We start from the raw sequence: 26,037 nt of genomic DNA, 5'->3' as shown, positions 1-26,037 counted from the left end.
GAAGCCATACCTGGGCAATTTGCTATCACTAAGTCTTCGAATGCTCTGCAATTAACCAGGATTTTACCATGGTATCGGCTTTTGGCTTTCTAATCCATCGGGCTCGTCACGGCTCAGCCAGTTCCAATAAGAAACAACGAAAGCGACCCCCTCCTCTCCACTTGGAAGACAGCTTTGTGAAGGGAAACAATAAAAGGAACGCTGGAATGCAAGCAATGAAATTAGCTACGTCCGCACAAGAGGATAAAGGATCAGAGACGGTCCCGGTGAAGATGAGGATGGAAATCAAGATACCGGGTTCTCACTCAGTCAGTCCCGAGAGTATCCAGGGCACAGAATTTCCGGATACTGTCAAGCCATCTGAAACCCTGGCTGAAGAGCATAGAGAGCTACTGACTTGTCGGAAATTGGAGAGGAAGTCAGAGAGCGGATCGACTTCAGAACATGCCTCGTTACGCACATTCTATCAACTTGGCAATCACGAGTTCGACTCCGATCCCAACATCTCTCCAATCTCGGATGGTCGACCCCCTGCTCGCTCTACCTCTGTACTGGCCCGTTTCTTCCCCGAGCTATCATCTAACTTGCATATCGTGTCCCCGACAACCCCTGATCTGGTGGATCAAAACATGAGATCGCTGGACTATGCCTCAATCTTCGAGAATGAACGTGAAGACCGACTCGAAACTCTCTATAAAGGCCCACAGAAGAGTAAAGACGGCCAAGAGGCAGAAATTGTTGATCGAAGTAGTCCGGAAAGCGGCAAGAGCCTTTATTCTGGACAAGACAACCTTTTTGACTGTGCTTCCTCTAGCTACAGTCACCGCACATCCCTCACCAGTATCAACACTGACTGTCTCGGCGAGAGAATCGCGTATAAGTCAGCAGATGCATATTCCATGTGCAACCCTGTTTCAGCAGGTGTCTTTGACGATACATCATCAATATACTCGCAAGCCCTATCCATTGCGTTACCTGTCGCCCGATTGGAGGCAAGAAGCGCAAACAATATCCATCCCCCGCGAATGGGTCGCCTGGCTCCGGAAATTTCGATGGAAGAACTGAAGAATAAACCTTTGCCGCTGGAGCCGATTCAAGAGCCCAGTCCACTAGCGATCCGCCGCCCCAGTCCGTCGTGGAATATCTCGCCGCAATCGTGTTCGCAGTCTTCAACCACACACCAATCGAGCCGAAATCATTTGGTCACGATACGGCGGCAGCGATATAAAGAATTCTGTCATGAGTGTGGAAGCCACCGCGAGCACCGGTCGCGCCTTGGAGCCGGTCAAGAATGGCACGGGCAATCGCAGAATCAACAAATGCGTCGCGGACCGACGATGTCGCAAGCTACAAAGGAGCTGGAATGTGCCCTGGCCGATTTGACCGAGGGGTCAGCGAGTCAGCAACGAACCTTACTCATTCTGGATGGACCCCTCCAAGTTAGCCGACACAATGGTGACCTGGTAGCCACACGCCCAGCTCCTCGGCCCCCACCTATAGCGCCTCATTCACAGTCGCATCCAGATGGACCACTGGAGGTTCTGCGGCCAGCCAAGGGTAAGAACAGCTGGTCTAACAAATCGCCTAAAAGTGAAAGCACAAGAAAAGAGCAGCGGCCGAGCAATTTGCAGTCCATTATTGAGACTACGCCCAAAGAAAAGATTTCCAAGGCGACGAAATCGAAAGATTCTTCAACAAAGAAGAGCATAAAGGTCCCCAAAGCGAGCGAAGAGCTCAAAGGACGGCGCCAACCCACGTCGCAACCCAGCGTCGAGAAAATCGGAAAACCAAAGCTCAAAAAATCCTTCACATTGTCGATACCGTCGTTCAGTCGCAAAACTTCCAACACCCACCTGCAGAACCCGGAAGAAGATTATCGCCTCGGGGCTTACAGCTCGAGGTCGGAAAACTCGTCGAACGTAGCTTACAATCGTGAGTGCCATTCGCCTCACCGAGCCTCCAGCACAAGCTTGGCTGAACGCAAGCGAGGTGAACTCCTCTTACAGCTTCCGCGCCTTCAGACCCAGGACTTGGAGACAAGTAGCGTTATCGACAGCCAGACTCGCGATCAGGAACAGGGCCCCACCCGCCCCGCAGGCTTAGGCTTGGCTAACACAGCAGGTGATGCTGCACTGCACCCTCTGCTACGTGCGTCGCCCCCCGACGAGGAGAAAATTCTCATCGGCAGCAGGATGTGGAACCCTCGAGCCTTTGTCTCGACAGCCCAAGCCAGCAGCGTACATATTACGCCCGAACAAATCTACGAACTTGACGCAACTCCGCCCTCCCCGTCAGCGCGGCCCAAGCCCGCAAGGGAAAATAAGCATGTGCCGATCAACGTTGACTTTCCGGTGGACATGCCGAAAAGTCTCATCTTAGCAATAATGGAAAGAATTGAGTCTCTCGACGACCTTTTCAACTTCGTGCTTGTCAACCGGCGTTTCTATTCTATTTTCAAGGACCGCGAGCTGTATATGATCAAAAGCGCTCTATTCAAAATGTCGCCGCCGGCATGGGAACTGCGTGAGATGAGTCCGCCATGGGAAAATGAGTGGGCACCTCTTCGGCATTCTGATTCGCGCGCTCCGGAATACACACCTACTACATACTTGGATCGTTATGCGTCCGACATTTATACTCTGGCCCGACTGAAGTCTATGATTCTCGTTCGATGTTCTTCATTTCTCCGCCGCGACACAATACACGGCCTGTCCGGCGCCGACCCAATTCGCCTTGAAGAAGTTGACGACGCATTTTGGCGTATCTGGACCTTCTGTCGTATCTTTGGTAGCGGAAAGGATCGTGAAAATGACCTGGAGGGCCAAGTGGATTGGTTGAAGGGTGGTGCAAAGGCCAGAAATTATACGGGCGCGATTTCATCTATGACAGAGCCTTTCGAGATGAACAACCTTCTGTTTGAACCACCCGAGGGCTTTGCTCGTGGAAATTGCGGTGGCTTATCGCAAAAACAGATGTATTATATGACCGAAATCTGGACTTGTTTGGGCGTGTTGTTGCAGGATATGCACGGAAAGGTCACCGATGCGAGAGCTGTCGGCATTTTGGATGTTATTTATCCTACAGAAGATGATACTGTACAAGAAGACAGTACAATCGGTGAGTGATGGTCAGGCGCCGTTGGGGAAGATGCTAATGCATATTGACAGAGGAATGGACATCCTACATCCTTACATTGGGTCTCTCGGCTGTCTTGACTCTCAGCTCACAATGTCCTGCCAAAGCTACAGCCGAGACTTATGAACTAGCCAAGTCGCTCGGCCTCACCAAATGGGAATTGACCGAAACCAAAGTTAGTCGATCATCATTCCTCAAAGAGGCAATCTCGCGCGCCTACGAAGAACAGGAGCGAGCTCTCAGCACACAACCTGACAGCCCCCGGGGCCTCAACTCTCGCGAGCTAGACTTGGCAAATGCTGAGGCAGAACGCGCGCGAGAGCAGCGAAATCACACATTCAAAAACGAGCTCCGCGCCCTTCGTCTAATAAACGTTCAGTCGAACAACGAGCTGGCCTCTTCGTTCTCCAACGAACGTCCCATGTCCGAATACAGCATCAGTGTCCGCGACCTTGATGGAAGTATAAGCCGCCCATCAGTGCCAGCACAGGAAGATGTACCCCCAGTCCCTCCCGTCCCTCCTCTTTTCCGCGATGGCTCGTCTACATCAACATCAAGCACCACCCCTACCACTCCGAGCTACATCCACCCACCGGAGAATACGTCTAACCCATACTTTTCTCTATTCCCACGCGCCTCTTCTAATCACCCTCCCTTGACTCCAACTCCACTCAGACCCCAAGTCCAAGACCCTGTCGACCGTGCCATGAGCCGAATGGTACACGAACTAGGCTTCAACGAAGATGACGTCAAATGGGCTCTCAAGATCACAGACAGGGGTGAAGGCATCGATGGTCTCGCCGCCGAGCACCTCCTCCAGAAAGAAAGGAGGAAGCAGCAAAATAACCCTTTTGCGCCTCGCAGCAAAAACAGTCTCCTTCATTCTGTGCTGGGGCGACAAGAATCCCAGGATTCGGGCTGGCGATGGGCATAAACATGATGGCCCCGGGCATGTGACGGCGAACCTAGGTCGTACTTCAATTCTGTATTATGTTTATCAGTGCGCTTGTGTTTGCTCTGCATGTCAGATTTTCCAATCTCATTCACTACTTGTGCTATATAAGCTCGTCAATAGAATCTTATTCAAAGGTCGTGTTCACAATTCTATCACCAATCGTTAGGCGTATTTTAAGTATCATTATAACGAACTGGGGGGAAAGAGCAAGTCTCTCCTTGTTTCCTTCGTGAAATAGCAATTCAATGGCCCGGACCGCTTGCAACCTTGGGAGCTCCGAAGATGTTTCCCACCTGTTGATAAATGCTCCTTGCGACCTAGTCTCCCCAGCTCCTTTTACATTGCTATTAAATTTCGACCTAAGCTCTCCCAGATGGACATGTCACGGCAAAGATCATTACAAATGGCAACCTGGGCCGAGGTGCCGATTTAACGCTCGATGTTGCCTTGATATCAATCCTCGTTCAGTCGCTGTGCAGAAGGCTTCCTTCGACAATGTGAAGCTTCATTGTGATCAAATAGGATCTGCTGACTATATACAACTACTGCATTATGCTGCTCGGAGGTCTAAAGAAGATTTTCTTGAAGTCTCGGGTTTTATCCTGCAAAGATCGTCGCTTATCAACGAAGTTGTGTTAGAAAATTCTCCACCGTTTTATGAGCTGCAAAGGGATTTGGAAGCTGGGACTCCTCTTCTCGAGGCAGTTGCAATGGGTAATCATGCATTAATTGATGCTAGTCTCGGCAGGGGTGCCGAAACAAATGTCAAAGATTATAGCGTGGAACCAGATATTAAAGAAGCTGAGCGTAGCGGCAAGTTAGCGATTGTGAAACGTCTACGCAATATGCACTTTGTTGTTCGACGATCCTCGCTTGGAGATACTAGTTCCTTCGCTACTAGAAGAATAAAGTGTTTCGGCCCATTGAATTGTCTCCTAGGTCCATTTATACAAGCCCTTACCCTGAAGCCCCAGAAGTACAAGAAACTCCAAGACCTTCCGGAGTATTCGCACAGAGAACCTCATTCTTCCCATCCGGTGCCACAACCGTATAGCTACTGATAGTAATCCCGCAAGACCCATCCTTCCCACAATCCAAATTTCCCGTAACATCATCATACTTCCCACTCGTCGTTCCACTAAATCCATCAAAAACAATATCCGTCAGCACCGCATCCCCAGGATATTCCTCACAGTAATCCGCATCCTCTCCATAGCAGCTTTGGATCTGAATCGCGTAATCACATCCTTCGACGTGGACATTTGTCCATGTCACATTCGTCACAGTTGATAACCCATGACTCCCGCCAGAGGGATACGTCTTGATCCCAACCGCCTTGGTCGAATTGATCATCGTTGCACCGGAGATGTAGACATTCTTCACCGTATCATCTGAACTTTTCCCGAGGGATCCGACAGAGAGTCCATGGCTGCCAGTGCAGGTGATATCGGTCACAGTAACCCCGTCCGCGCCGGGTTTAAACGCGACACAGTCGTCATCATTGGTGACGGAAACATTTGTGATAGTTACATCTGTACTCTCACCGATGTCGAATCCGTCGGTGTTTTTCGCTGCGTTGGTGCTTTTGGATGTTGCGTCCATTGTCAGATCCGAGAATGCCACGGTGCTGCTTCCGCCTTTGACAGAGTTGAAGACATTTGGAGGATTCTTTTGTCGCAGATTTGAGATTTCGATGTCCGAGCCGCCGGTTATGTACAGGAGTGTCGGGCGCTCATAGCTGCTGTCTGAAGCAAAGAGGTCGTACCTAATAATTGATATTTATTAGCATTCACTTGCTTCAATGACTGCATGTAGTAAGCAGTTCTAAAGACGTACGCATCCTGTCCATTGCCATCAATGACCCCATCTCCTGATACAGAGCGAATTTTGATCCCATCGATATTGTTGACGTTGATCATTGCCGTTCGACCCTCCCAGTAGTCTGTATCCGAGGAAAATTTCAATAAGCCCTCGATTTGAAACTCACAGCCAGTGCATCCGGCGAAATCGAGCACGCTGTTGAGGTAGTATGTCGAGCCTGAGGGAATGACGATCGTGCCTCCGTTGCCGCAGGAGGCGATTGCTGATGTTATGGCTGGTATATCATCGGTTGAAGATGATCCTCCGGCTTTGGGAGTGCAAGTTGAGGCGCGGGCGTTTAGGGTGTTACTTGTGTCTGGCAGAGATAGAGATAGGACAAGGGGGAAAGTTGTGAGGAGGGCTAAGGAATGGAGGAGTTTGGACATTGTGAATGAATCGAGAATTAAATGCTCCTGGTCATTCTACGGCATCAATGATAAAGGTTTATAAAATTGAATGGCGAGAAATATTTGGTTTGATCTATACGCCGATCCTTTCTCAAATAATCGCGGAGGCTGAGCGGCCTCTCAACATGAAACTTAAAACTACGCTATCCTATGATTCGAGGAAGTTCTTGGCCGAGAACTGCTACTGTTGTATATGGTCCCGGAGTTCCCGGAGAATTTATGCGAGATGTGAGGTAACTTTCAAGGGAACAAAAATCTATGGCTGGGCCAAGAGGGATTTTGAAGCTTATAAGTTTGTTTCACTAGGCGCTCGTGTCAATTGCAGGAAAGGTAGTTAAGAAGACAATAAGATAATCTCCTTGGTCTAATTTGGTGCATCATCACAAACAACGTTCGGAGTTTAGCCTAGTGTCCCGTACATCGCCCCGGAACAATGACAGCTGACAACCCCTGGCAACGGACTTGTCTCTGATCATGGTGCTATTCATGGAAATTTTTTTAAGTGTGGAGAATGTCGCGTCTCCCTGGCCGTCCCTGATTCGAGGCTTTGGTGCTAGTTGATACGCTGAAACGAGATATTCCGGGAAAGGGCCGAGAGACATGTCTTGGCGTCATTTGCATTGTACAAGGTGCATATAATAGTTGACGATAGCTTCTGGTTTCCATTAGTGAAGATCTGGTTTATTCGGATAAAATTCATCCCTCGTGTAATGTTATCCAAATCCTTCCTATCATCCCTATGCCTCGTCTCAGCTGTGCTTGGCGCTCCGGCGGATCTGCGCCGGCGGACAAGTAGAGCCAGTGCCCCCCCAGGATGCCTCACTGTTGGTTCGGGTGGAACATATTCGACTATTGGTGATGCAATTAATGCACTAACTTCGTCTACTTCCTCGGCTTGCATCTACGTTGCTAGTGGCACCTACGAGGAGCAACTCACTATCGACTTCACCGGTACTTTGACAATTTACGGTGAGACCTCGGATACTGGAACGTATAAAGACAACACGGTGACTATCACGAACACTCTTTCCTCGCCCGATGCTGGGTCCTTGGATCTGAGTGCGACAGTCAATGTTGTCTCCGATGGGTTCAAGATGTATAATATCAACGTTGTGAACGGGTATGGTAAAGGGGCGCAGGCGGTGGCGTAAGTGACAATGTTCAATTTTTTTGGAATCTATCAAAGCTAACAATAAAAGTCTCGTCGGAAATGCTGACCAACTTGGTTTCTACGGCTGCCAGTTCTCTGGTTATCAAGACACCCTCTACGCCAAAGCCGGAACGCAGTATTACTCCAACTGCATGATTGAGGGTAAGCCTGCATATGTCTCGAGCCTCCAAATCCTATATTTACATGTCCAATCTAGGAGCCGTCGACTACATTTTCGGCGATGCCTCAGCTTGGTTCGGCGAATGCGACATCGTCTCCAACGGCGCTGGTGCCATAACCGCAAGCTCACGCGAAGAGAGCACAGACACAGCATGGTACGCCATCGACAATAGTAGCATCAAAGCTGCCTCTGGAACTTCCCTCGACGGAGAGGTATACCTTGGTCGCCCGTGGCGGGTGCTTGCGCGCGTTATTTACCAGAGCTCGGACTTGGGTAGTCTGGTTAATGCGAAGGGGTGGACTACTATGGCGGATGGCGCGACACCGTTGTATTACGAGTATAATAACTCCGGTGATGGGTCAAGTACTTCGGAAAGGAAGTATGAAAGCTCTATCTCGGCGGGTGTTACGAAAAAGACGGTCTTGGGGAGCGATTATGGGGATTGGATCGATGAAAGTTATTAAGATCTTGACAACGGCTCCATCAATGAATGAGCGGTCTTGGGCGAGATTTTGAATAATCAAGTAATTGCTTTGTTCAAGCAATTGTTCTTTGTGTGCTTAATGGCCTCGCTATGGCTATAGTTACGGCAGACGGTTGAGACAAAAAGCGTCATATTATGTAAGGTCCTGCTGAATATGGGATCCTAACAAGGGTCTTGCTAGGAGTCGACGAGCCCCGTCATTTTATCTCTTGGTATTTCCAATGAAGCCACTCACCCCATTGCCCATTTTCATTTTCGCTCTTAACAGTCAAGTTATGCAGCCAAGGTTTCGCGACCAGAATATTCCCAACGCCATTTCTCAGGTGGAAGGGGACTGTGGATATTGATCGGTTGAATTGGGGCTTTTTAAGTGACTTTTGCGGAGATCCTGAGGGTTTTTTTTCTATCATCACTGTCTACTAGGCTCACTTACATCAACTTCATATCAACTCTTACGATAAAAGGCATTGAGATAAGTGAAATCGTCTATATAAAATTTTGCAATATAATTCAATATATCCATCATACACGCATCTAAGCCGAGGCAACCATCTTATCCTTAACATAGAGGTCGACATACTTATCAACATCATAGTTCTCAAGAGCCTCGCGGTCCCAGCCCACCTGAAGCAACTCATCGATACGAGCCTGGTCAAAGTGTGCCTGCAAGTGACGCTTGTACTTAGCGAGGATCTCAGGCTTGGCCTCCTCGCGACGGAGACGGTGACCGAGAGGAGCCTCAATGACGACCTCGTCGAGAACGGTGCCGTCGTTCAGGGTGACGGTCAGGGCGTTGGGGATGGTGCGCTTGGAGGGGTCGTGGTAGTCTGTGGTGAACTGGGGGTCTTCGACACACTTGATGCGCTTGCGGAGGTCCTCGACAAGGGGAGAGGTAGCGGCTTCGCCGCCATCGGCGTAGTCGGTCGCGGTGAGGCGGTTGAAAGCTAGCATGGTGGCGACCATGTATTGGACGCAGTGATCGCGGTCAGCGAAGTTGTCCATGGCTTTGAACTGTTTGTCGATGATGCGGATGCAGGCTTCGTGGGTGCGGTTGGTGATCTCCTTGATGTCCGCGGCGGTCTTGCCCATCTCGGCGAGCTTCTTGTTAATGACTTCAGCAGCCTCGATGGCAGTCTGGGAGTGGAACTCGGCTAGCCTTGGTTAGTTTCCTTCTCTTTTTTATCTAGGTCTGAATTGAATGGGATACTCACCAGGGTAGGAAACCTTGAAGAGAACGTTCTCCATGACGTAGCTGCCGTAGGGGCGCTGGAACTTGAACTTGTTGCCCTTGAACAGGACATCATAGAAGCCCCAGACGGGAGCAGATAGGACGGAGTGCATGCCACCCTCGCCCTTTTGGACCTTCAGAACCAGGTTGACGGCGCGCTGGCAAGCATCACCGGCGGCCCATGACTTGCGAGACATGGTGTTGGGCGTGTGACGGTAAGTACGGAGACTCTGGCCATCGACCCAAGCCTGAGTAATAGCATCGGCAGTCTGTTTCTCAGAAAGACCCATCATCTTGGAGACGACGGCAGTAGTAGCGACCTTGACCAGAACGACGTGGTCCAGACCGACCTTGTTGTAGGAGTTCTCAAGGGCCAGAACACCCTGGATCTCGTGAGCCTTGATCATGGCCTCGAGAATGTCACGAATCTTCAGGATCTTGCCGTTGCCAAGGTTTCCACCAGCACGGTTGGTACGGGAGATCCAGTCGGCGACAGCAAGGATACCACCGAGGTTGTCGGAGGGGTGGCCCCACTCAGCGGCAAGCCAGCAGTCGTTGAAGTCGAGCCAGCGGATCATGGAACCGATGTTGAAAGCACCGTTCACGGGGTCCAGTTGGTAGGGAGTACCGGGCACACGGGTACCGTTGGGGACAACAGTGCCGTCGACAACAGGACCGAGCAGCTTGGCGCACTCCTTGAACTTCAAGGCCTCCAGACCGCAGCCAAGAGTATCCAGTAAGACCAGGCGGGCAGTGTCGTACTGTATCGATCAAAAGGTCAGATTAGGCGGTCTTCACGAATCAAGTAAAAAAGTCAACGTACAGCCAGGTCGGAGTCCACCTTGTACTCGTGGATATAGCTAGCCATGTCCTGAATCTCAGGATCATAGGCCTTGTCGCCCGAGACCGGGGGAGCGGCGGATTGACGAGCAGCCATAGTGGAAAATTGGGGGGTTCGCGAAACTCTCGAGATGGAGGGGATGCGGGAGGAGAAAGTGGACAATCTGGAGATGCGGGCTAAAGTGCGGGGAGACGAGTGGGTCAGCCGTCTGACTGCGGGAAGGGACATGTTTGTGTAGAGAAGGAATTGAGCAGGATCGAGGGGATCCAGGTGAGTACTGAGGAGTTGAAAGGGAGAAAAGAAGAAGAAAAGAAAAGGACGATCGACAAGAATGTGGAGTGGTTGGGGTTTAGTTGGGGAAAGGGTGTCAAGCTGACTTCATCCTTGCCGAGGTGTTGCGGTTAGTGTCGGTTATCGGTGTGAAAAGCCACCCTATACTACGGTACACATGGAGGATCTGATCCGATTCTATTCATTTTTCTATGATCATTGGCCGTTGCCAATGTCTAAAGTAAGTCTAGGAACTGCTGCCCGAGCTGAAGCTCGGTCGCAAGGGTACCGAGGATCGGAGGATCGGAAGAGAGCTCCTGGAAGGAGCAAAACATGCACGAGAAAGAGAGAACAGCGATAATCGGAGCTCAACGAGAGTTTCAGGGTACCGGTTTCAGTGCCAGCGCCAGTACCAGGATGCAAAGATGCAAAGATGCACAAGAAAAGAGTCAAGTCTCTGAACGTCGCTCCCTCGGAGCTCGGCCCATCGCATCACATGCCGACCCAACGCGCTTCCCTCTGCTGCAACTCCTCCTCGTCGGTTTCACGCAGTGATCGACGAATCTGCCGAAACACGGCATCGGCAAATTTAGGAGGTACGGCATTTCCAATCTGCTTGCGGACATTCGACTTGGAAAATTGGAAATCGATTGGGAAAGTCTGCAGAGACGCCAATTCGCGACAGGTGAAGGTCCGCTTTCCACTGGGGTGGTAGTTGGACTCGCCGCCATTGCAAGTTAAGGTTCTTGCGGGCTGGTGTCCATTGTACGGCCGACGCCATCCGAGCAATGCCCAACGCCGAAGGCCTTCCTCCACATCGTGATTTGCCGCGTCGCAGGGGATGTCATTGATCGCACGATGGATGGTCTCAATTGGCTTCAATCCGCCTCCCGGGAGGGAGTGGGTGGGCTGGGGAAATTCGGGGAGAGTCTCACCAGGGCTATAAACAAGTCAGTCGAGGAAGGGACGAAAGCAGCAAAATCAAGTCCACTTACCCTGCAGCAATCATCATCAGGCGTTTGCGGAACTGCGGGACTCCGTAATAGGAGCATTCAAGTACCGACCAGCGAACAGAGTATCCGTCTTGGATGAAGTTCAGAATGATCCGGTTGAATTCCGGCTTGAATCTCTCGTGTAAACCGTTCGTTTCCTCCATGGTCAAAACGCGTGGGCGAACTCGCTTGATCAGATCGCTACCCGTGAACACACAAGCCGAGTTCCGCTCATCGTTAGTCTGGTTATTGACGGTGTGAGCAGGTGAGAATGGTTGACATGGTGGGGAACAATGAGCGATATCGACTCGCAATTCAGACTCCGGAATCGTCATCAGTTGGAAGAACTCAGCATGATAAATGTCCGTATCTTCGAAGTTGCGGCGGTAAGTATCAACTGCATGAATGTTGACATCTGAGGCCCACGCGTTGACCAACCCTGCTTGTCTGGCTCCGTATGAAGCACCGCCAGCGCCAGAGTATGCATCGCCGAATGTGTATGTCCGGTCACGCAAGCCTGTGAGATCAAAGCGAAGGGGAGGCGTGTCCTCCAGATCAATGACCTCAGGCCCATCTATCTGCATTCGCATGTCATATGGCACATCCGCTGCACCGAAGGGAACAGTCGCGCAAGTCCGTCGACGCCCACCCTTCACCGGCATCGCTTTCCTCAAAGGAGAGGTATTCGACGATGCGCTCATCCGCATTTAGTGGATCCCGACGACGAACAGGCGGCTCGTCGCGAAGTCGAACAGTGACTCTGAGTCGGCAAACCAGATCTTCATGATCCTGCCAGTCAGTGCGTTCATTGGTGAATCGTATATCCTGATGAACTGCAACTTCATTCACAGATACTGGCCTAACTACCTTCGTGATCCAGACCAGTTCTCCTTTGACCCTGGGCAAATAGTCGTCCGCTCGGCGATCTGTCATATCTAGGAGATGGCGACCATAGAGGACGTATTCTCCATTTTGGCGGCGAATTGTCTCTATTCGAAGGTAGGAGTCATCAAGGAGCTTCAATGACATTGAAGGTCGGTACACGATACCATCGACAATGGCCTCATGTATATCGTGGGTGGGTCGGTCCCTTGGGGAACAGGGAAGCCATCCTTCGAATTGGTCATCGGTCATGCAATCAGCAGGGTCAATGTCGAAGGTTTCGCCGACTCTATCCAGCTGTTCTGTCAAATCGACAAATTCAGGCTTAATGCAAGCCAGCTCATCGTCGGTTAAGTCAACTGGCCGTTGGGAAGAGAAGCTTTGGGGATTTTTGAGGCAGCATTGGGGTCCTTCACCTCCTTGATACCCGTGAAAGAAGCTTTGTGAATCTTGGGCATTTTGTGAACTCATTGGGGTAATTGGGGTCGACGAAGAATCGTCATATCGAGAAGGCGAGGAGGTCATTTTCGAAGGGTCATCAATTGTGATTCGAGACGAACCTTTGCGAAAGTGATAAAAATTATTTTCACGTGTTTCTTCACCCGAAGGCCATCCGAAGTCCTCTTCAGAGCTCGAATCACGAGTAGCGAGCGAAGATTGAGATCGAGGATCTCGTCCCAGATGTCCCTGAGGCATGATTTCAATCCCATCAGGGGGGCAATCCTCGTCGGCCATGCTTTCCATGCGAAGACGTCGAAGCTTTTGTGATGGGAAGCTATGAGGCATGGTTGTTGAGGAGCTAGAGAAAGAATGGCCTTCTGGATGGTGGGGGACCGTTTGAAACTCGGGGGACGAGCGACCTTCAGTGATCGAGGAGCTTTGACTTCTGGGCATGGTTGAGAGATACGGAACTGAGGTCAATTCTGTGATAGGTGAGCTTCTGGCTATGCACCTCGGTATGTTGGAGGTCAGGTTTACCTTTATGTGAGTGGGATATCGAGCTATGAGGAAGAGATAAGTGAGCATATGATTGAGACGGATAGTGTCTCGCCAGGGTCGGGTCTGTCTTTAGGCCTGCCTCTAGATCGATGGTCTCAATACCCATGGTGTGCTCAAGATGAGGAGTTTGTAAAAGTGGTCGTAGCAAGGAATTAAGTGAAGGTTAGTGCAGGAAAACGTATGCTCTGGGTGTGGTGGCTCCGTATGTGTGTAGAGGTAAATCAGGAACAACGAACGATAGCGAAACGAGAAGGCTAAAGACGTCGGCTTAAAGTTACGCGACCCGCGGGGTCTACATGGGAGAGTATTTCTACTTTTTGAAAATGGGATATTCCTCCTGAGGTCGTAATCTCAGTAATCAAGTCATTGTCTGGTCGGAAACCTGCGTATACAAAGGCTATGGCTACAAGATAGTAGATCAAACCAAGTCCTAGGGCCATATTCATGCATGCCTGAAACACACATTCACACAGCATCGTGAGAATGTGAGAACGTGAAGCTATTCAAGCTTGTGAGCATTAAATACGCGGGGCATAGGGCACGCTGACTAATCGCTAAGTCAGCCGGAGTCGGCGCGAAAAAAAAAATCTCGGTGGAGACGAACCACGGCAGAAGGAAAGGCCACTATGGAGATTTTCTTCCTTTCCCCTCCGTGTTTTTGGGCTCCTGGATGAGCTTTGCTCCCTAACTCCCTGTCAGGTTTCTGTGAGTTGTATCTTTTGTCTTGTGTCTTGCGTTCCTTTCCTCGTCTTTATGATGAACTCGGTTTTTTTATAGATGTTAGACTTCCTAACTTCATTGCGGAGAAACATCCCTTTCTGATTGAGACATTTTTCACCCCGCGGTTGACGATTGAGTGGCAAAAGGACACTGTGCTAATCTTGTCTTGCTCGGTCTAGGTACCCTCTAACCCGCCATCAAGATGTGTGGAATCATCGCTCTGATCCTGGCGAACCCCTCCGCCGCCGCCGCGGTGGACCTTCACGAAGCCCTGTACCTCCTGCAACGTGAGTGGTGCCCGACAGCTCTGCAAGGATAATTGCTAAGTCTGCTGTGTGACATAGATCGTGGTCAGGATGCAGCCGGTATCGCGACCTGTGCGTCCGGGGGCCGTATCTACCAGCTCAAGGCCAACGGTATGGCCGCCAAGGTCTTCCAAGACGGTGCTAAGATTACCAACCTGCCCGGCTCAATGGGTATCGCTCACTTGAGATACCCGACTGCTGGTAGCAGTGCGAACGCTGAGGCTCAGCCGTTCTATGTGAACAGCCCGTACGGTATCACCTTCGCTCACAACGGTAACCTCATCAACGCGCCGGAGCTGAAGAAATACCTGGACCTGGAGGCGCACCGTCACATCAACACTGATAGTGACAGTGAGCTCATGCTTAACATCTTTGCCGATGAGCTGAGCGAGACAAAGAAGGCCCGTGTGAACAAAGAGGATATCTTTGCCAGCTTGAGCCGTATGTACAAGCGCTGTGAGGGTGGTTGGGCATGCACTGCCCTGCTAGCCGGTAAGTTTTTTACCTATTCCGTTGCATCCGACAATGATGACTGACTTTTTTTAGGCTTCGGTGTGTTGGGTTTCCGTGATTCCTACGGTATCCGCCCGCTGGTCCTTGGCTCCCGTCCCTCTCTGGATGGTCCTGGAATGGACTACATGATGGCCTCCGAGTCGGTTGCGTTGGATCAGCTTGGTTTCTCTAACCACCGCGACATCCAGCCCGGTGAAGCTGTCGTCATCCAGAAGGGTTGCGAGCCGGTCTTCCAGCAGGTGGCACCGAAGAAGGACTACGCTCCGGATATCTTCGAATTTGTCTACTTCGCCCGCCCTGATTCCGTCATCGATGGCATCAGTGTGTACCGCAGTCGCCAGCGCATGGGTGACCGTCTCGGTGCCCGTATCCTTGAGGTCCTTGGCCCCGATGTTGTCAAGGACATCGACGTGGTTATTCCCATTCCTGAGACCTCCACCACCTCTGCCACTCACGTTGCTCAGTTCTTGAACAAGCCTTACTGCCATGGCTTCGTCAAGAACCGCTACGTGTTCCGTACCTTCATCATGCCTGAGCAGAAGACCCGCCAAAAGGGTGTCCGCCGCAAGCTGAACGCCATGAAGGCTGAGTTCAAGGACCGCAACGTCCTGCTTGTCGATGACTCTATCGTGCGTGGCACCACTAGTCGTGAGATTGTCAACATGGCGCGGGAAGCCGGCGCCAAGAAGGTGTACTTGGCCAGCTGTGCTCCCGAGATCACCCACGCCCACATCTACGGTATCGACCTTGCTTCTCCCCAAGAGCTGGTCGCCCACAACCGTGACACCACCGCGATTGCCAAGCACATCGGCGCCGAGAGCGTTGTCTTCCAGACCCTGGACGACCTCAAGGGATCCTGCGCTGAGATCGCCCGGGAGAACGGCCAGACCGAGCCCGTCAACTTCGAGGTCGGTGTCTTCTGTGGTAGCTACGTCACCCCCGTCAGCAAAGGCTACTTCGACCATCTGGAGCAAGTCCGTGGCGAAGGCCGCAAGATCAAGGCACTGGACAAGGCCAAGGAGGCTGTTGCCAACGGCATCGCCAGCATAACCGACTTCGAGATCGCCGCCAACGGCGTCACTATGGACACCAACGGCAAGATCATTCCTGCTGCCCACACTGTGCAGAATACTGAGTATTCATCCGAGAAGGAGGATCACCCGAAGGTCGATGACCGCATGGACATCAGCATCCACAACATTGCTGACCACCATGAATGATGAACCATGCCTTTTTTTTCCTTTTTAGAGCCACTGGGTTGATTTGCATATGGAGTTTGGGAGTTCGTTTCGTGGAATCATAGAAGGTGGAACGATTTATGTTGAAGATGTGAAAACGCATATCACAGAAATGTCGATATTATATTATTTTATCTCCTACTATTTAGGTTGAGAGCTGATACCATTTGAACCAAAAATTATTCATTTGAGCCATTAACTATATTGCAACACCTTACCCTATCGCAAACTAACACCGCCTCCCGGTCGAACGACCATTTCAAGGTTCCTCGAAGGGTCCGTCGGTCCGTCTCGAACCAATTTCGAGGTAAGACCAATGTACAGCATGCCGCACGAAGTTGCTCAAGTGAATCGCGAGAGGCAGTGGTATTTTCAGGAATCATTAATTACCCTCAGCCACGATTCACTATTCTAGGGGTCTTTCTTGATACTTTCCAACATTGTTCTCATCATTCTCCACAAGAACACTTCGGCAGTGATCAACTATCCCCCGTCCTCAACCTGCCTCTGTCATTGGCCTCCTGTCGTGACCGTCATCCTCTCGCTCTTATTATCTCTCGTCACCATCTCTCTGTATCTTGAGGCCTTTCTGTACTCAACTGTGGCAAAAATCGGCTATCAAAGAACGGGTCACGTGCCTCCACTATACTTCGAGATTGGCCATTCAGCATCCACGATGGATCTTACATCACGCACCCCAGACTCGCCCTCACATCGATCTTCTGCATTCCAGACCTGCGACCGGCCCAACCCCGATCAGGCGGTCCAGATTCCCAGGGGAATCGAGATCGCGATTCTGCAGTCGCCCAAGCTTGACGTCATTCGCGCCCACCATTCCTGATCCAACATCTACCAGTCATCTATCATTATTCAGGTCTCCAGGGCTCACTTCATCTCTTTATATTTTCCATCATTCATCTCACCTCACTCCTCACTCTTCTCATCGAAGGTTGAAACAATGGGGGATCTCGAATCTCCGGCAGGGCCCAAGGGCTCTGCGATCCCGTCTGACGACTTTACTCCTGTGACCACACCCGCAGACTTTGAGCGGCGCCGATCGGCTCGCATTCCTACAGCGAAATTCCCGAATTCTGATTCCAAGGAATTGCTTTCATCCAATGCGATGTCTCCGGGAAAACAATCATCGGAACTCCCAAGCGCAACTTCAGGAGACAGCATTGAGACAACTGCTAAGCCCGAGGCTCCGGCTGATGCTCGGGATTCTCTGTCTCCCTTGGTTCATGAGCCTGTGGTCTCGTCCCTGAAGAGGGGGAGATCTACGCCCGCTGCTAAGAAAATACATGCACCCAAAGCTCGTACCAAATCCACCGCAAAGTCTACCAAAGCGAAGAAGGCTGTCACACCCAAAAAGCCTTCCAAGGCAAAGGAAACCATTCGGAGAGCGGCAGTTAGAAACTCTCCAAATGAGGTCGCACAGAAAAGCATAAAATCTGAGGCTTCTGATGAGCTTCCCCATAACCTGGGCAAATTTTCAGGCACCCTTCCAGCAGACAATGTTCCTGGAGGACCACCTGACGGTTTTAATAAAGAGAACCAAGGGGTTGATGCCACCATCTCCAACAATCCACCAGCGGATCTTCAATCAGTTGACGCTGACGCGCCTACTGCTCCTGTTAAGCAGGATCCCGAGGAAGCGGGAGAAGACGACAGTACACCAGTTAAGAAGCCGCGTACCTCGTATGGCTTGACGACTGGCAAGACACCCTTCCCCACTTTTAAGCAACCAACTGTTGCGCAGTGTGAGGAAGTCAATCGGCTATTGACTGTGGCTCATGGTCAAGTGACTGTACCTAAAACTATCCCGGAGCCTTCACTTACTGTTACTGGTTGCGGTGAAGTTCCATCAGTTCTTGACGCCCTCATCCGTACGATTCTCAGTGCAAATACGACAAGCAGAAACTCTAGTCTGGCTTTTGAGGGACTCGTGACACGTTTCGGAATTCTTTCAGAAGGCATCGGCAAAGGCAGTGTGAACTGGAACGCTGTTCGACAAGCTTCTTTAGATGACATTTTCAAAGCCATCGAAAGGGGTGGAATGGGCAAAATTAAAAGCAAGACTTTGAAGAAACTTCTCGATCAAGTCTACGAAGAGAATCAGGAACGGATGAAGGACTTGGATACCAAGGAACGGTCAACAGACGTGAAAGAACCAAATATGTTGCCTCAAAAGACGGAACAGGAGAAGGAGTATCGACACGCCTGTGCCGACCAGCATTTCCTTTCTTTGGACCACGTCCACAAACTCTCCACGCCGGAAGCCATCGCTGCACTGGTCAAGTACCATGGAATTGGACCAAAGACAGCGGCATGTGTATGTCTCTTTTGTCTCCAGCGGCCGTGCTTTGCAGTTGACACCCACATCTTCCGCCTCTGCAAGTGGCTGGGTTGGCTTCCCCCAAATGCTAACGAGGTCACCGCGTTCAGCCACTTGGAAGTTCGTATCCCAAATCATCTGAAATATTCCCTCCATAAGCTGCTCATCACACATGGAAAGACTTGCCCCAGATGCCGTGCCGGCACTGGTGAAAGTAATGTCAACTGGCATCATGGCTGTGAGATCGAGCATCTGGTAGAGCGAACCGGGGCCCGCAAAGGCAATCCTGCTTCCATAAAAGGTTCTGATGCCCTTTCGAAGGCTGGTGACAAGAGGAAGAGGTCCACAGCAACTTCAAGCGCTACAAAGAGCAAGAAACGCGAGATTTCTGTCTCTATCGCCCCAACGACCTCGTCGAGAAAGAACCCCGCTCGCAATGCCTCGGCGCAGTCTAAGGATATGAAGGAGTCACCTGCCTCGGATTCGTGATGAATCGTCAACTCCTGTTCCACCAACTACAGTAGAGTCTTCGATCGTCAAAACCGCTACCCCCATCTCGTCTCTCGGGCAACTTTCAAGCTCTTCGTCTCCCTCTACGCCAGTTCCAAAGGAAAGACCCTCCCGCACCGCTCAGGCCAAGAAAGAGACTCAAGCCAGGAAGCCGGCCACTCGCAACACTCAACCCAAAAAGAGGGCTACTGCGAATTGAGCTCGTTCTTATACCCCTGCATCACCAGCCTCGGTATTTTCCATTTATTCCATAATTTATAGTTAGATAAAATGCAAGTCAAGACTTGAATCATGAGCATTCCATTCCACTCGGAAGGTAGAATCCCCACATACTTAAGGGGGTCCGTGTTATCGCCTATCGGGAAAAAAGATCACCTCCAAGCTCCAGGGGCTGCGCCAACTTCGCCAACTCCGCCCACAGCATGGACTGTCTACTCTCACGTCTCCCGTGCGTTCGCGCTGCCGTGGAGCCCTATAGCTCCTCCGTCTCCTCCGAACACGCTCAATTGGCTGGAGTCGCGCTCGCCTCCCTACTCGCCGTCTACGTGGGGTACCTCTACATTCTAAGCCGGAGGGAGGCTGCCGTCACATTCAATGTTCCCTTGCCGCAGGAAGTGCGCAAGAGTGGAGATGGAAAGAAATGGGATGATATTCAAGGGCAGGAAAAGCGCATCCTGGAGGATCAAGCTCGCGGGGTGAGTCGCGTTCGGGCTGTTTGGCAGACTGCTTCTGTCGTCGAGATTGAATGTTTGCTAATGGCTGGATTCTTCATAGAAATGGAACGACAAGCTGATCATGAGCTACTGCCCGGCTGATGGACGTGTCTTGGGCAACGGAATCAAACCTGCCACGGTCGAGGATGTCAACACCGCTGTGCGCGCAGCCAAGGACGCGCAGCGCGAGTTTGCGAAGACTACGTTCGCCGAGCGCAGACAGATCATTCGCACTCTGCTTAAGTACGTCCTCGATCACCAAGACGACATCGTGACTGCCTGCTGCCTCGACTCTGGAAAGACCAAAGTGGACGCCTCCTTCGGCGAAATCCTAGTGACGGCCGAGAAGCTCAAGTGGACAATCGACCATGGCGAGAAGGCCCTGCTGCCCTCGCGCCGCCCTACCAACTTCCTTATGATGTACAAGAAGAACATGGTCACCTACGAGCCTCTCGGCGTAGTCGCCGCCTGCGTGTCTTGGAACTACCCATTCCACAACTTCATCGGCCCAGTCATTAGCGCCCTCTTCACCGGAAACGCAGTCGTCGTCAAGCCCTCTGAACAAACAGCCTGGTGCACATCGTTCTTCCTAGACATCGTCCGTGGCGCCCTCTCCAGCTGCGGCTACTCACGCGACCTAGTCCAAACAGTCGTCTGCCTCCCATCTGTCGCAGACACCCTGACCTCCCACCCCGACATCGCCCATATCACATTCATCGGCTCCCGCCCAGTCGCCCACCATGTCTGCGCATCCGCCGCCAAAGCCCTGATCCCCGTCTGCGTCGAACTAGGCGGCAAAGACCCCTCCGTGATCCTAGATGACTCCCGCACCGTCCGCAACCTACCCACCATCGCCTCAATCCTAATGCGCGGCGTCTTCCAATCCGCCGGCCAAAACTGCATCGGGGTAGAACGCATCATCGCCCTCCCAGACTCCTACGACAAACTAATCTCACTCGTCGAACCGCGCATCAAATCTCTCCGTCTCGGCTCCATCCTGCTGGACGCTACTACCCCAGACATGGGCGCCATGATCTCCCCAGCCTCTTTCGATAAATTGGAATCCCTCATCGCCGAGGCAGTCAAGCAAGGCGCTCGTCTCCTCGCTGGTGGTAAACGCATCCAACACCCCGTCCACTCTCACGGCCACTACTTCGCTCCAACCCTCCTCGTCGACGTTACTCGCAACATGCGAATCGCCCAAGAAGAACTCTTCGCTCCGGTCTTCCTCGTCCTCCGCGCTGACTCCGTCCCCGACGCAATCTCAATTGCAAACTCAACCATCTACGCCCTCGGCGCCAGTGTCTTCGGCCACAATGCCTCCGACGTGCAAGCGTGCGTATCTGGTATCGAAGCGGGTATGGTCTCCGTCAATGATTTCGGTGCGTACTACGCTGTGCAGCTACCTTTCGGCGGTGTGAAGGGATCTGGCTATGGGCGGTTTGCGGGCGATGAGGGACTAAGGGGATTGTGTAATTTGAAGGCTGTTTGTGTGGATCGGTTCCCGACGTTGGTTGGGACTGCGATTCCGCCCCGAGTGGATTATCCCATTCACAAGGGAGGTGAGAAGGATGGTGTCAAGGCTTGGGAGATGTGCAAGGGAGTGGTTGAGACGGGGTATCAGATTACGATTGGAGGATGGATTGCTGGTCTTTTCCGGTTGTTGGGGAACATGTGATTTGAGTCTTTTTTCTTAAAGATCGATCTTTGCAACTTGTAAAATATTTACATGGTATTTAATTCATTTCTAGCTTGGACATAGCAGTCCGTTCTAATGCTCTAATAAAACGTGGGTATCATAAACATCCTCTAAGCTAAGCTTAAGCTCAAGGCCCAGTCTGCGGAGGACTTCTCACAAAGTGAGGAGGCACTTCCGACCCAGCCTGCTTCAACCACCAATGCTTCGCGTCGAACGAAGTCTCATCAATATATCTCTTAGGCGGTTTCGCACCAGGGCCATATACTGCATCAATGTATTTTCTTCCCTTCTCCTCATTTGGATCCAACAGGCCCTGATAAAACAGCGCGCCACTAGGATGTTGCCTCGCCCATTCAATATGGTTCTCAATTTCAATATAGAAATCCATTAACCAATGCACAAACTTGCTAATTTGGCCATATTGCGCGGGATCCTGTTCTGCCATGGAGACGAGATTGAACATCCACTGAGTAAGTTCCGTTGATTTGATCGGCATCGACTCCGCCGAGGCACGAAGGAGAGTTTGAAATAATCGGACGTTCTGGATCGGATCACAGCGTAAACGGATCACGGTGAGGTAGTGCTCGGACGGGATGGTGTAAAAAACCGATTCTTCAGTTCTATGGCCATGGAAGCGGCAGAAGAGTTCATCGATCTTGAGCAGTGTTTCGAGTGCCACGAAATTCTGCGTTACTATTGCCTTGTTCACGCCTGTGTGTAGTGCCCTCCGGTCGACAGTCGTAAATGTACAGGGTCCCAGCTCGTTAAAGGGCGGAAGGGTGTTGCCCGAGGTGATACGTAGCATTTCGAGGAATTCGACGTCGGCGGCGCTGAAGCCCTTCGGTCCCCCGCGGAGGAGATTGGGTGGGAAGATTTTTAGATTGAGAGCGGGCCAAGTCACAGTTGTACCTAATGTTTTTGAGCGGTATTCGATGAGGGTCATCGGATTCACGCATAGCTCGTACTCGTGCAGACCGGGCTGCTGGGCTCGGCGCAGCAACTCGGGATTGGCCCTAATCTGGGGTACTATCTGGACTGGCGGTCCCTTTCCTTGGAAGGTGGCGACTTTGTTGTCTTTGCGCTCCATGAACTGTTCCAGGGCTTCCTGTTGATCTGGCTCCATGACGATATCGTTGTTGATCCACTGGCGGCGGATGGTTAAAAGCATCATGGTGGGAATCTGGTCTCGGACGCGGTCCAGTGTACAGAATCGACAGCGGAAGACATCCTCTTGCAGCTTGGCGCGTTGAGGGATTCCTAATGGTATGTAATCAAGCGGCGCCAGGATGGGGCCAATGCCTTTGTATGAGGAACTGGCGTCCGGTGGGTCATCCCAACAGGCGAGGATGATGAGAAGCTTGTAGATGTGTTCTCTAGAGAGCGCGGCAGCGAGGGCGGGTGAAGCACGTGGGAGGTTGAGGTTCAATGAATAGAGGAAGATCTGCTCAATGAGCTCCCTGGGTAGGGCCTCTAGCATTGACAGCGTCCTGCGCGGTGGAGTTGGGGCGACGCTCGGGGAGGCAGAGGGACGGCCCGAGCGACCAGATCGGGATGATGATGTGCTTGCACTTGTACTCCGGGGCAGCTTGAAGGGGCGTCCGGGGGGCCGTTTGGGTCTGGACGTAGATCGTGCAGATTTGGAGATTCTAGGCGGTAGGCTTCCTGTGCGCGTCACAGGAATGTGATTGCCCTGACGCGCCATTGTGATGGATCACAAAGGATTCACCCCACCTTTCCTTCGGAGTTGATCACTCAGCTCCATCCAAATGCTCACATCTCTGAAATGCTTAGATGTCAGGTGAAGTTAGCTTGGCTACGCTTTTCCATATCTGGTCGCGGCTCTGATTGGTGGATGAGGCTCCGATGCAGGGTTGTTTCTGGTCACATGACAAGCGACCGTTACCCCACAACGAGTCAGGTGACTGTCTCTTTTGGGAGGGGTGCAGGGTGATGTCATCGACATAAAATATTCGAGGGTCCAGCCAGGTACCAAGCTGGACCCAGCTGTCATCCTAGCGTTCGCAGCAGAGGTGGATATTAATATAGAGCATATTAAGGCACCAGGGAGAGCTACCTTACCCCTTTAGAAGCTATGAACCACTAATAGACTCCCGGTGGGAGCACATGGGCGTTGGACCTGGTGAAAAACAAGGAAATCAAGGAATCCAACCCGGGCCACAGTCGAAATGACGGAGGGGTCAAGCCACATGCAGCACCGGACATCGTAACTGAACCTTTTCTTTTCTTCATTCTTCATCGCAAACCTGTTAAACAACCTTGCAGGCCGCCACTTTCTTCCTTTATCTGCACATCCATACGTCAGTGCTGTCTCAGCCCTACTTGGTACATTCCACCTATTTCAGCAGAGACCAGCCGATCCGGCCGTTATATAATTAGGATCGTCTATAATTCCATCCGCTTTGAGACGCAGCTACGTTATCATCGACGATCCCCAGCTGGTCATCCTTGATTCACTCCGAGCAGGAACGGTGTGGCTGTTCTTGCCTTCCATAAATACCTTCCCACGACCCTTCACTTCCTTTCAACATGCGCCCTTTCAGTGACACCTCTACCCACACATCAGCCTCTTCAAGCTACGGCTCAGTTTCTCCAAAGCCTAAACCTTAAAAAAACAAACACTACTCTATCAACATGGGTGCCGTCGTCTCTTGCGTACGTCCCCCCCCCCTCACCTCCCTCTACTGAACCATCCTAACAACAAATAGATCCAAAGCGTCTTCCACGCCATCGGCTCGTGTCTCATGGGCATCGTGAACGCCATCGGCTCCGTTCTCCACGCCATCATCAGCGGTATCGTCACCGTCATCGACGTGCTCATCTCCTGTTTGACATGCGGCTACTGCGGGAACCGTAAACGCAGAGGCACTAGGTCTGCCGTCTAACGCCAGCCGCGAAATTACGATGGACACACGCTGGCTTATGAATCATGACTTGTGATTATTTTGCTTCGCGAATGGGTTTCACTATTTGTATTTCTTACTTCTGCGGGGATGCACCATGACATGGTTGTCATCCCCATACATGCTACATACCCAGGCGCAATGGAATCCGAAATTTCTTAAATTCATAATCACGCTATGCTCTAGTATGCTCGGTTGTATCTTCGTACAAAGTAGTCCCCAAGTCCACCGGCCCTTTCCGTGCTCAGCATGCAGCCCTTATACAGTGTAGTCCAGGTTTGCCAGCCCCATGTCAGTACTCAGCACTCAACCCCTTACATCCATTCTCAGCCTCAATATACTGTACCAACTCCACCTTCTCACTCACAGGAATCTCATCCCACCGTTTATCAAGAATAAAGCTCACAAACTCATCCCCAGCCCCACTCCCATACCTCCTAACCTGTGTATAGTGCTTATCCTGTAACGGCCAACGAACCGGAACCCTACAATTCGCAGCACGGAAATACATCCCCAACAGCCTCTTAAACGGCCCAATACTCCGTCGTCGAATCAATCGCGTCGTAATCCTCGCTGAGCGATCCGTAGAGAACTCGTCATCCAGATAGAAATCTCCAGCCAGCAGTTGCAGAAACTCGAATTGGGATTCCGACCACGGTGCGCGAAATACTTTATCGGGGATCCGGCCTGGACCGATGACCACGGAGCTCGGGAGACGGAAGAGGTCTGCTTCGAAGTAGATGTCATTTTGTTCGCGGATCTGGATGGCGCCGAAATGAAACCATATTGCGAGTTTGCGGGGTTTGGAGTTTGGGAGGGTGGCGGGTATGACGAGGTCGCCTTTTCCACGGCGGCCGTCGATGGCTTGGTCACATTGATTGAGATCGGAGAAGTATTTGTCTAGATTGTTGAGACGGGCTTGGTCTTCTGGGGTGAAGACTAATTCGGAGCATTTGCGTTTTATGGCGTGATTCACGTATTCGCGTTGACACCGGCGGAGGAGTGGTAATGTACACCATTTGCAGGCTAGGATGGTGGTTTGAAGGTGTTGGCGCTGTTGCCAGGGTAGGGACCAGAAGTCTAGAGGTGGAGGCAGGAAGTCTGGCGTGAAGAACCCTTCTCGGGAGCCCGGGTTGGTGCTGCTGAATGCTAGGCGGATCAACCATGTGTATAGGAGTGGATTGGAGAGGGCGCGGCTGAGGTATGGTGAGGCGCGGGGAAGGTTGATCTCCAGGCTGTATAGGAAGATCAACTGGAGGATTTCGACGGGGAGGCACTCTAGGCGCGAGCATGGATGGCCGGCCAGTGGGTGGGAGTCTCCCATTTGCGACAAAATTGTACGTGGTATTTGGGTGCCTTGAGTGTGAGGTTACTCGTGTTTACCACCGCTGACACAGGTTGTTATGTGGGAGATGCGAAGCCAGCAGGGCGGACGGGTTTTGTTGGGCGGAGCTCGTTCATTTCAATGGCATTGGGATCCCCGAAATAAAAACAAATCAATGGTCTTGTTGAGTTGCAGCTGAGCTCTGAAACTGGGAGCTGCATGGGAGGGGGAGGTGGGTAACTCGAAGCAGATTGACATGTCTTGGCGTGATCGTGACACGCCCTGGTCGCATTAGGGACGAGGAATGTGGCTACATCACCTGCGCCTGAGTCATCTGAAGATCTACAGGTCACGTCTTTGCCCAATTTTCGTGGT

At 51.6% G+C, this 26,037-nt stretch overlaps 11 protein-coding genes across 11 annotated transcripts; 6 read left to right on the top strand and 5 right to left on the bottom strand.

Moving 5' to 3' along the window:
- Positions 1 to 215: 215 nt before the first annotated feature.
- On the top strand, positions 216 to 4,069 carry N7443_000497 (uncharacterized protein; the record flags this gene model as incomplete). The annotated part of the gene is made up of 2 exons (XM_056880553.1): positions 216 to 3,117; positions 3,168 to 4,069. 2 exons carry the CDS (start codon positions 216 to 218, stop codon positions 4,067 to 4,069), a joined length of 3,804 nt encoding a protein of 1,267 aa, XP_056745791.1.
- A 978-nt stretch (positions 4,070 to 5,047) lies between these two features.
- Positions 5,048 to 6,336, bottom strand: N7443_000496 (putative extracellular exo-polygalacturonase; the record flags this gene model as incomplete). The annotated part of the gene is made up of 2 exons (XM_056880552.1): positions 5,048 to 5,855; positions 5,927 to 6,336. The coding sequence occupies 2 exons, from the start codon at positions 6,334 to 6,336 to the stop codon at positions 5,048 to 5,050; spliced, it is 1,218 nt and encodes a 405-aa protein (XP_056745790.1).
- A 731-nt stretch (positions 6,337 to 7,067) lies between these two features.
- On the top strand, positions 7,068 to 8,152 carry pmeA (putative pectin methylesterase; the record flags this gene model as incomplete). Its single annotated transcript, XM_056880551.1, has 3 exons — positions 7,068 to 7,504; positions 7,557 to 7,669; positions 7,725 to 8,152. The coding sequence occupies 3 exons, from the start codon at positions 7,068 to 7,070 to the stop codon at positions 8,150 to 8,152; spliced, it is 978 nt and encodes a 325-aa protein (XP_056745789.1).
- A 554-nt stretch (positions 8,153 to 8,706) lies between these two features.
- On the bottom strand, positions 8,707 to 10,469 carry N7443_000494 (putative 2-methylcitrate dehydratase; the record flags this gene model as incomplete). Its single annotated transcript, XM_056880550.1, has 3 exons — positions 8,707 to 9,323; positions 9,384 to 10,161; positions 10,224 to 10,469. 3 exons carry the CDS (start codon positions 10,467 to 10,469, stop codon positions 8,707 to 8,709), a joined length of 1,641 nt encoding a protein of 546 aa, XP_056745788.1.
- A 534-nt stretch (positions 10,470 to 11,003) lies between these two features.
- N7443_000493 (DNA cytosine methyltransferase) lies at positions 11,004 to 13,279 on the bottom strand (the record flags this gene model as incomplete). The annotated part of the gene is made up of 3 exons (XM_056880549.1): positions 11,004 to 11,451; positions 11,507 to 12,077; positions 12,127 to 13,279. The coding sequence occupies 3 exons, from the start codon at positions 13,277 to 13,279 to the stop codon at positions 11,004 to 11,006; spliced, it is 2,172 nt and encodes a 723-aa protein (XP_056745787.1).
- Positions 13,280 to 14,306: 1,027 nt separating this feature from the next.
- Positions 14,307 to 16,142, top strand: N7443_000492 (amidophosphoribosyltransferase; the record flags this gene model as incomplete). The annotated part of the gene is made up of 3 exons (XM_056880548.1): positions 14,307 to 14,391; positions 14,449 to 14,901; positions 14,956 to 16,142. The coding sequence occupies 3 exons, from the start codon at positions 14,307 to 14,309 to the stop codon at positions 16,140 to 16,142; spliced, it is 1,725 nt and encodes a 574-aa protein (XP_056745786.1).
- A 976-nt stretch (positions 16,143 to 17,118) lies between these two features.
- N7443_000491 (endonuclease III domain-containing protein) lies at positions 17,119 to 18,984 on the top strand (the record flags this gene model as incomplete). Its single annotated transcript, XM_056880547.1, has 1 exon — positions 17,119 to 18,984. One exon carries the CDS (start codon positions 17,119 to 17,121, stop codon positions 18,982 to 18,984), a length of 1,866 nt encoding a protein of 621 aa, XP_056745785.1.
- A 443-nt stretch (positions 18,985 to 19,427) lies between these two features.
- On the top strand, positions 19,428 to 21,396 carry N7443_000490 (aldehyde dehydrogenase family protein; the record flags this gene model as incomplete). Its single annotated transcript, XM_056880546.1, has 2 exons — positions 19,428 to 19,700; positions 19,780 to 21,396. 2 exons carry the CDS (start codon positions 19,428 to 19,430, stop codon positions 21,394 to 21,396), a joined length of 1,890 nt encoding a protein of 629 aa, XP_056745784.1.
- Positions 21,397 to 21,544: 148 nt separating this feature from the next.
- On the bottom strand, positions 21,545 to 23,119 carry N7443_000489 (uncharacterized protein; the record flags this gene model as incomplete). Its single annotated transcript, XM_056880545.1, has 1 exon — positions 21,545 to 23,119. The coding sequence occupies one exon, from the start codon at positions 23,117 to 23,119 to the stop codon at positions 21,545 to 21,547; it is 1,575 nt and encodes a 524-aa protein (XP_056745783.1).
- A 950-nt stretch (positions 23,120 to 24,069) lies between these two features.
- Positions 24,070 to 24,320, top strand: N7443_000488 (uncharacterized protein; the record flags this gene model as incomplete). The annotated part of the gene is made up of 2 exons (XM_056880544.1): positions 24,070 to 24,090; positions 24,144 to 24,320. 2 exons carry the CDS (start codon positions 24,070 to 24,072, stop codon positions 24,318 to 24,320), a joined length of 198 nt encoding a protein of 65 aa, XP_056745782.1.
- A 310-nt stretch (positions 24,321 to 24,630) lies between these two features.
- Positions 24,631 to 25,662, bottom strand: N7443_000487 (uncharacterized protein; the record flags this gene model as incomplete). Its single annotated transcript, XM_056880543.1, has 1 exon — positions 24,631 to 25,662. One exon carries the CDS (start codon positions 25,660 to 25,662, stop codon positions 24,631 to 24,633), a length of 1,032 nt encoding a protein of 343 aa, XP_056745781.1.
- Between the last annotated feature and the right edge of the window lie 375 nt (positions 25,663 to 26,037).

Source organism: Penicillium atrosanguineum (assembly GCF_028827265.1).
Source record: "Penicillium atrosanguineum strain IBT 20685 chromosome Unknown utg000001l_segment0_segment0, whole genome shotgun sequence".
NCBI classification, from domain to species: Eukaryota; Fungi; Ascomycota; class Eurotiomycetes; order Eurotiales; family Aspergillaceae; genus Penicillium; species Penicillium atrosanguineum.
The sequence above is the reverse complement of the archived record's forward strand: the minus strand, read 5'-3'. Positions and strand labels throughout refer to the sequence as shown.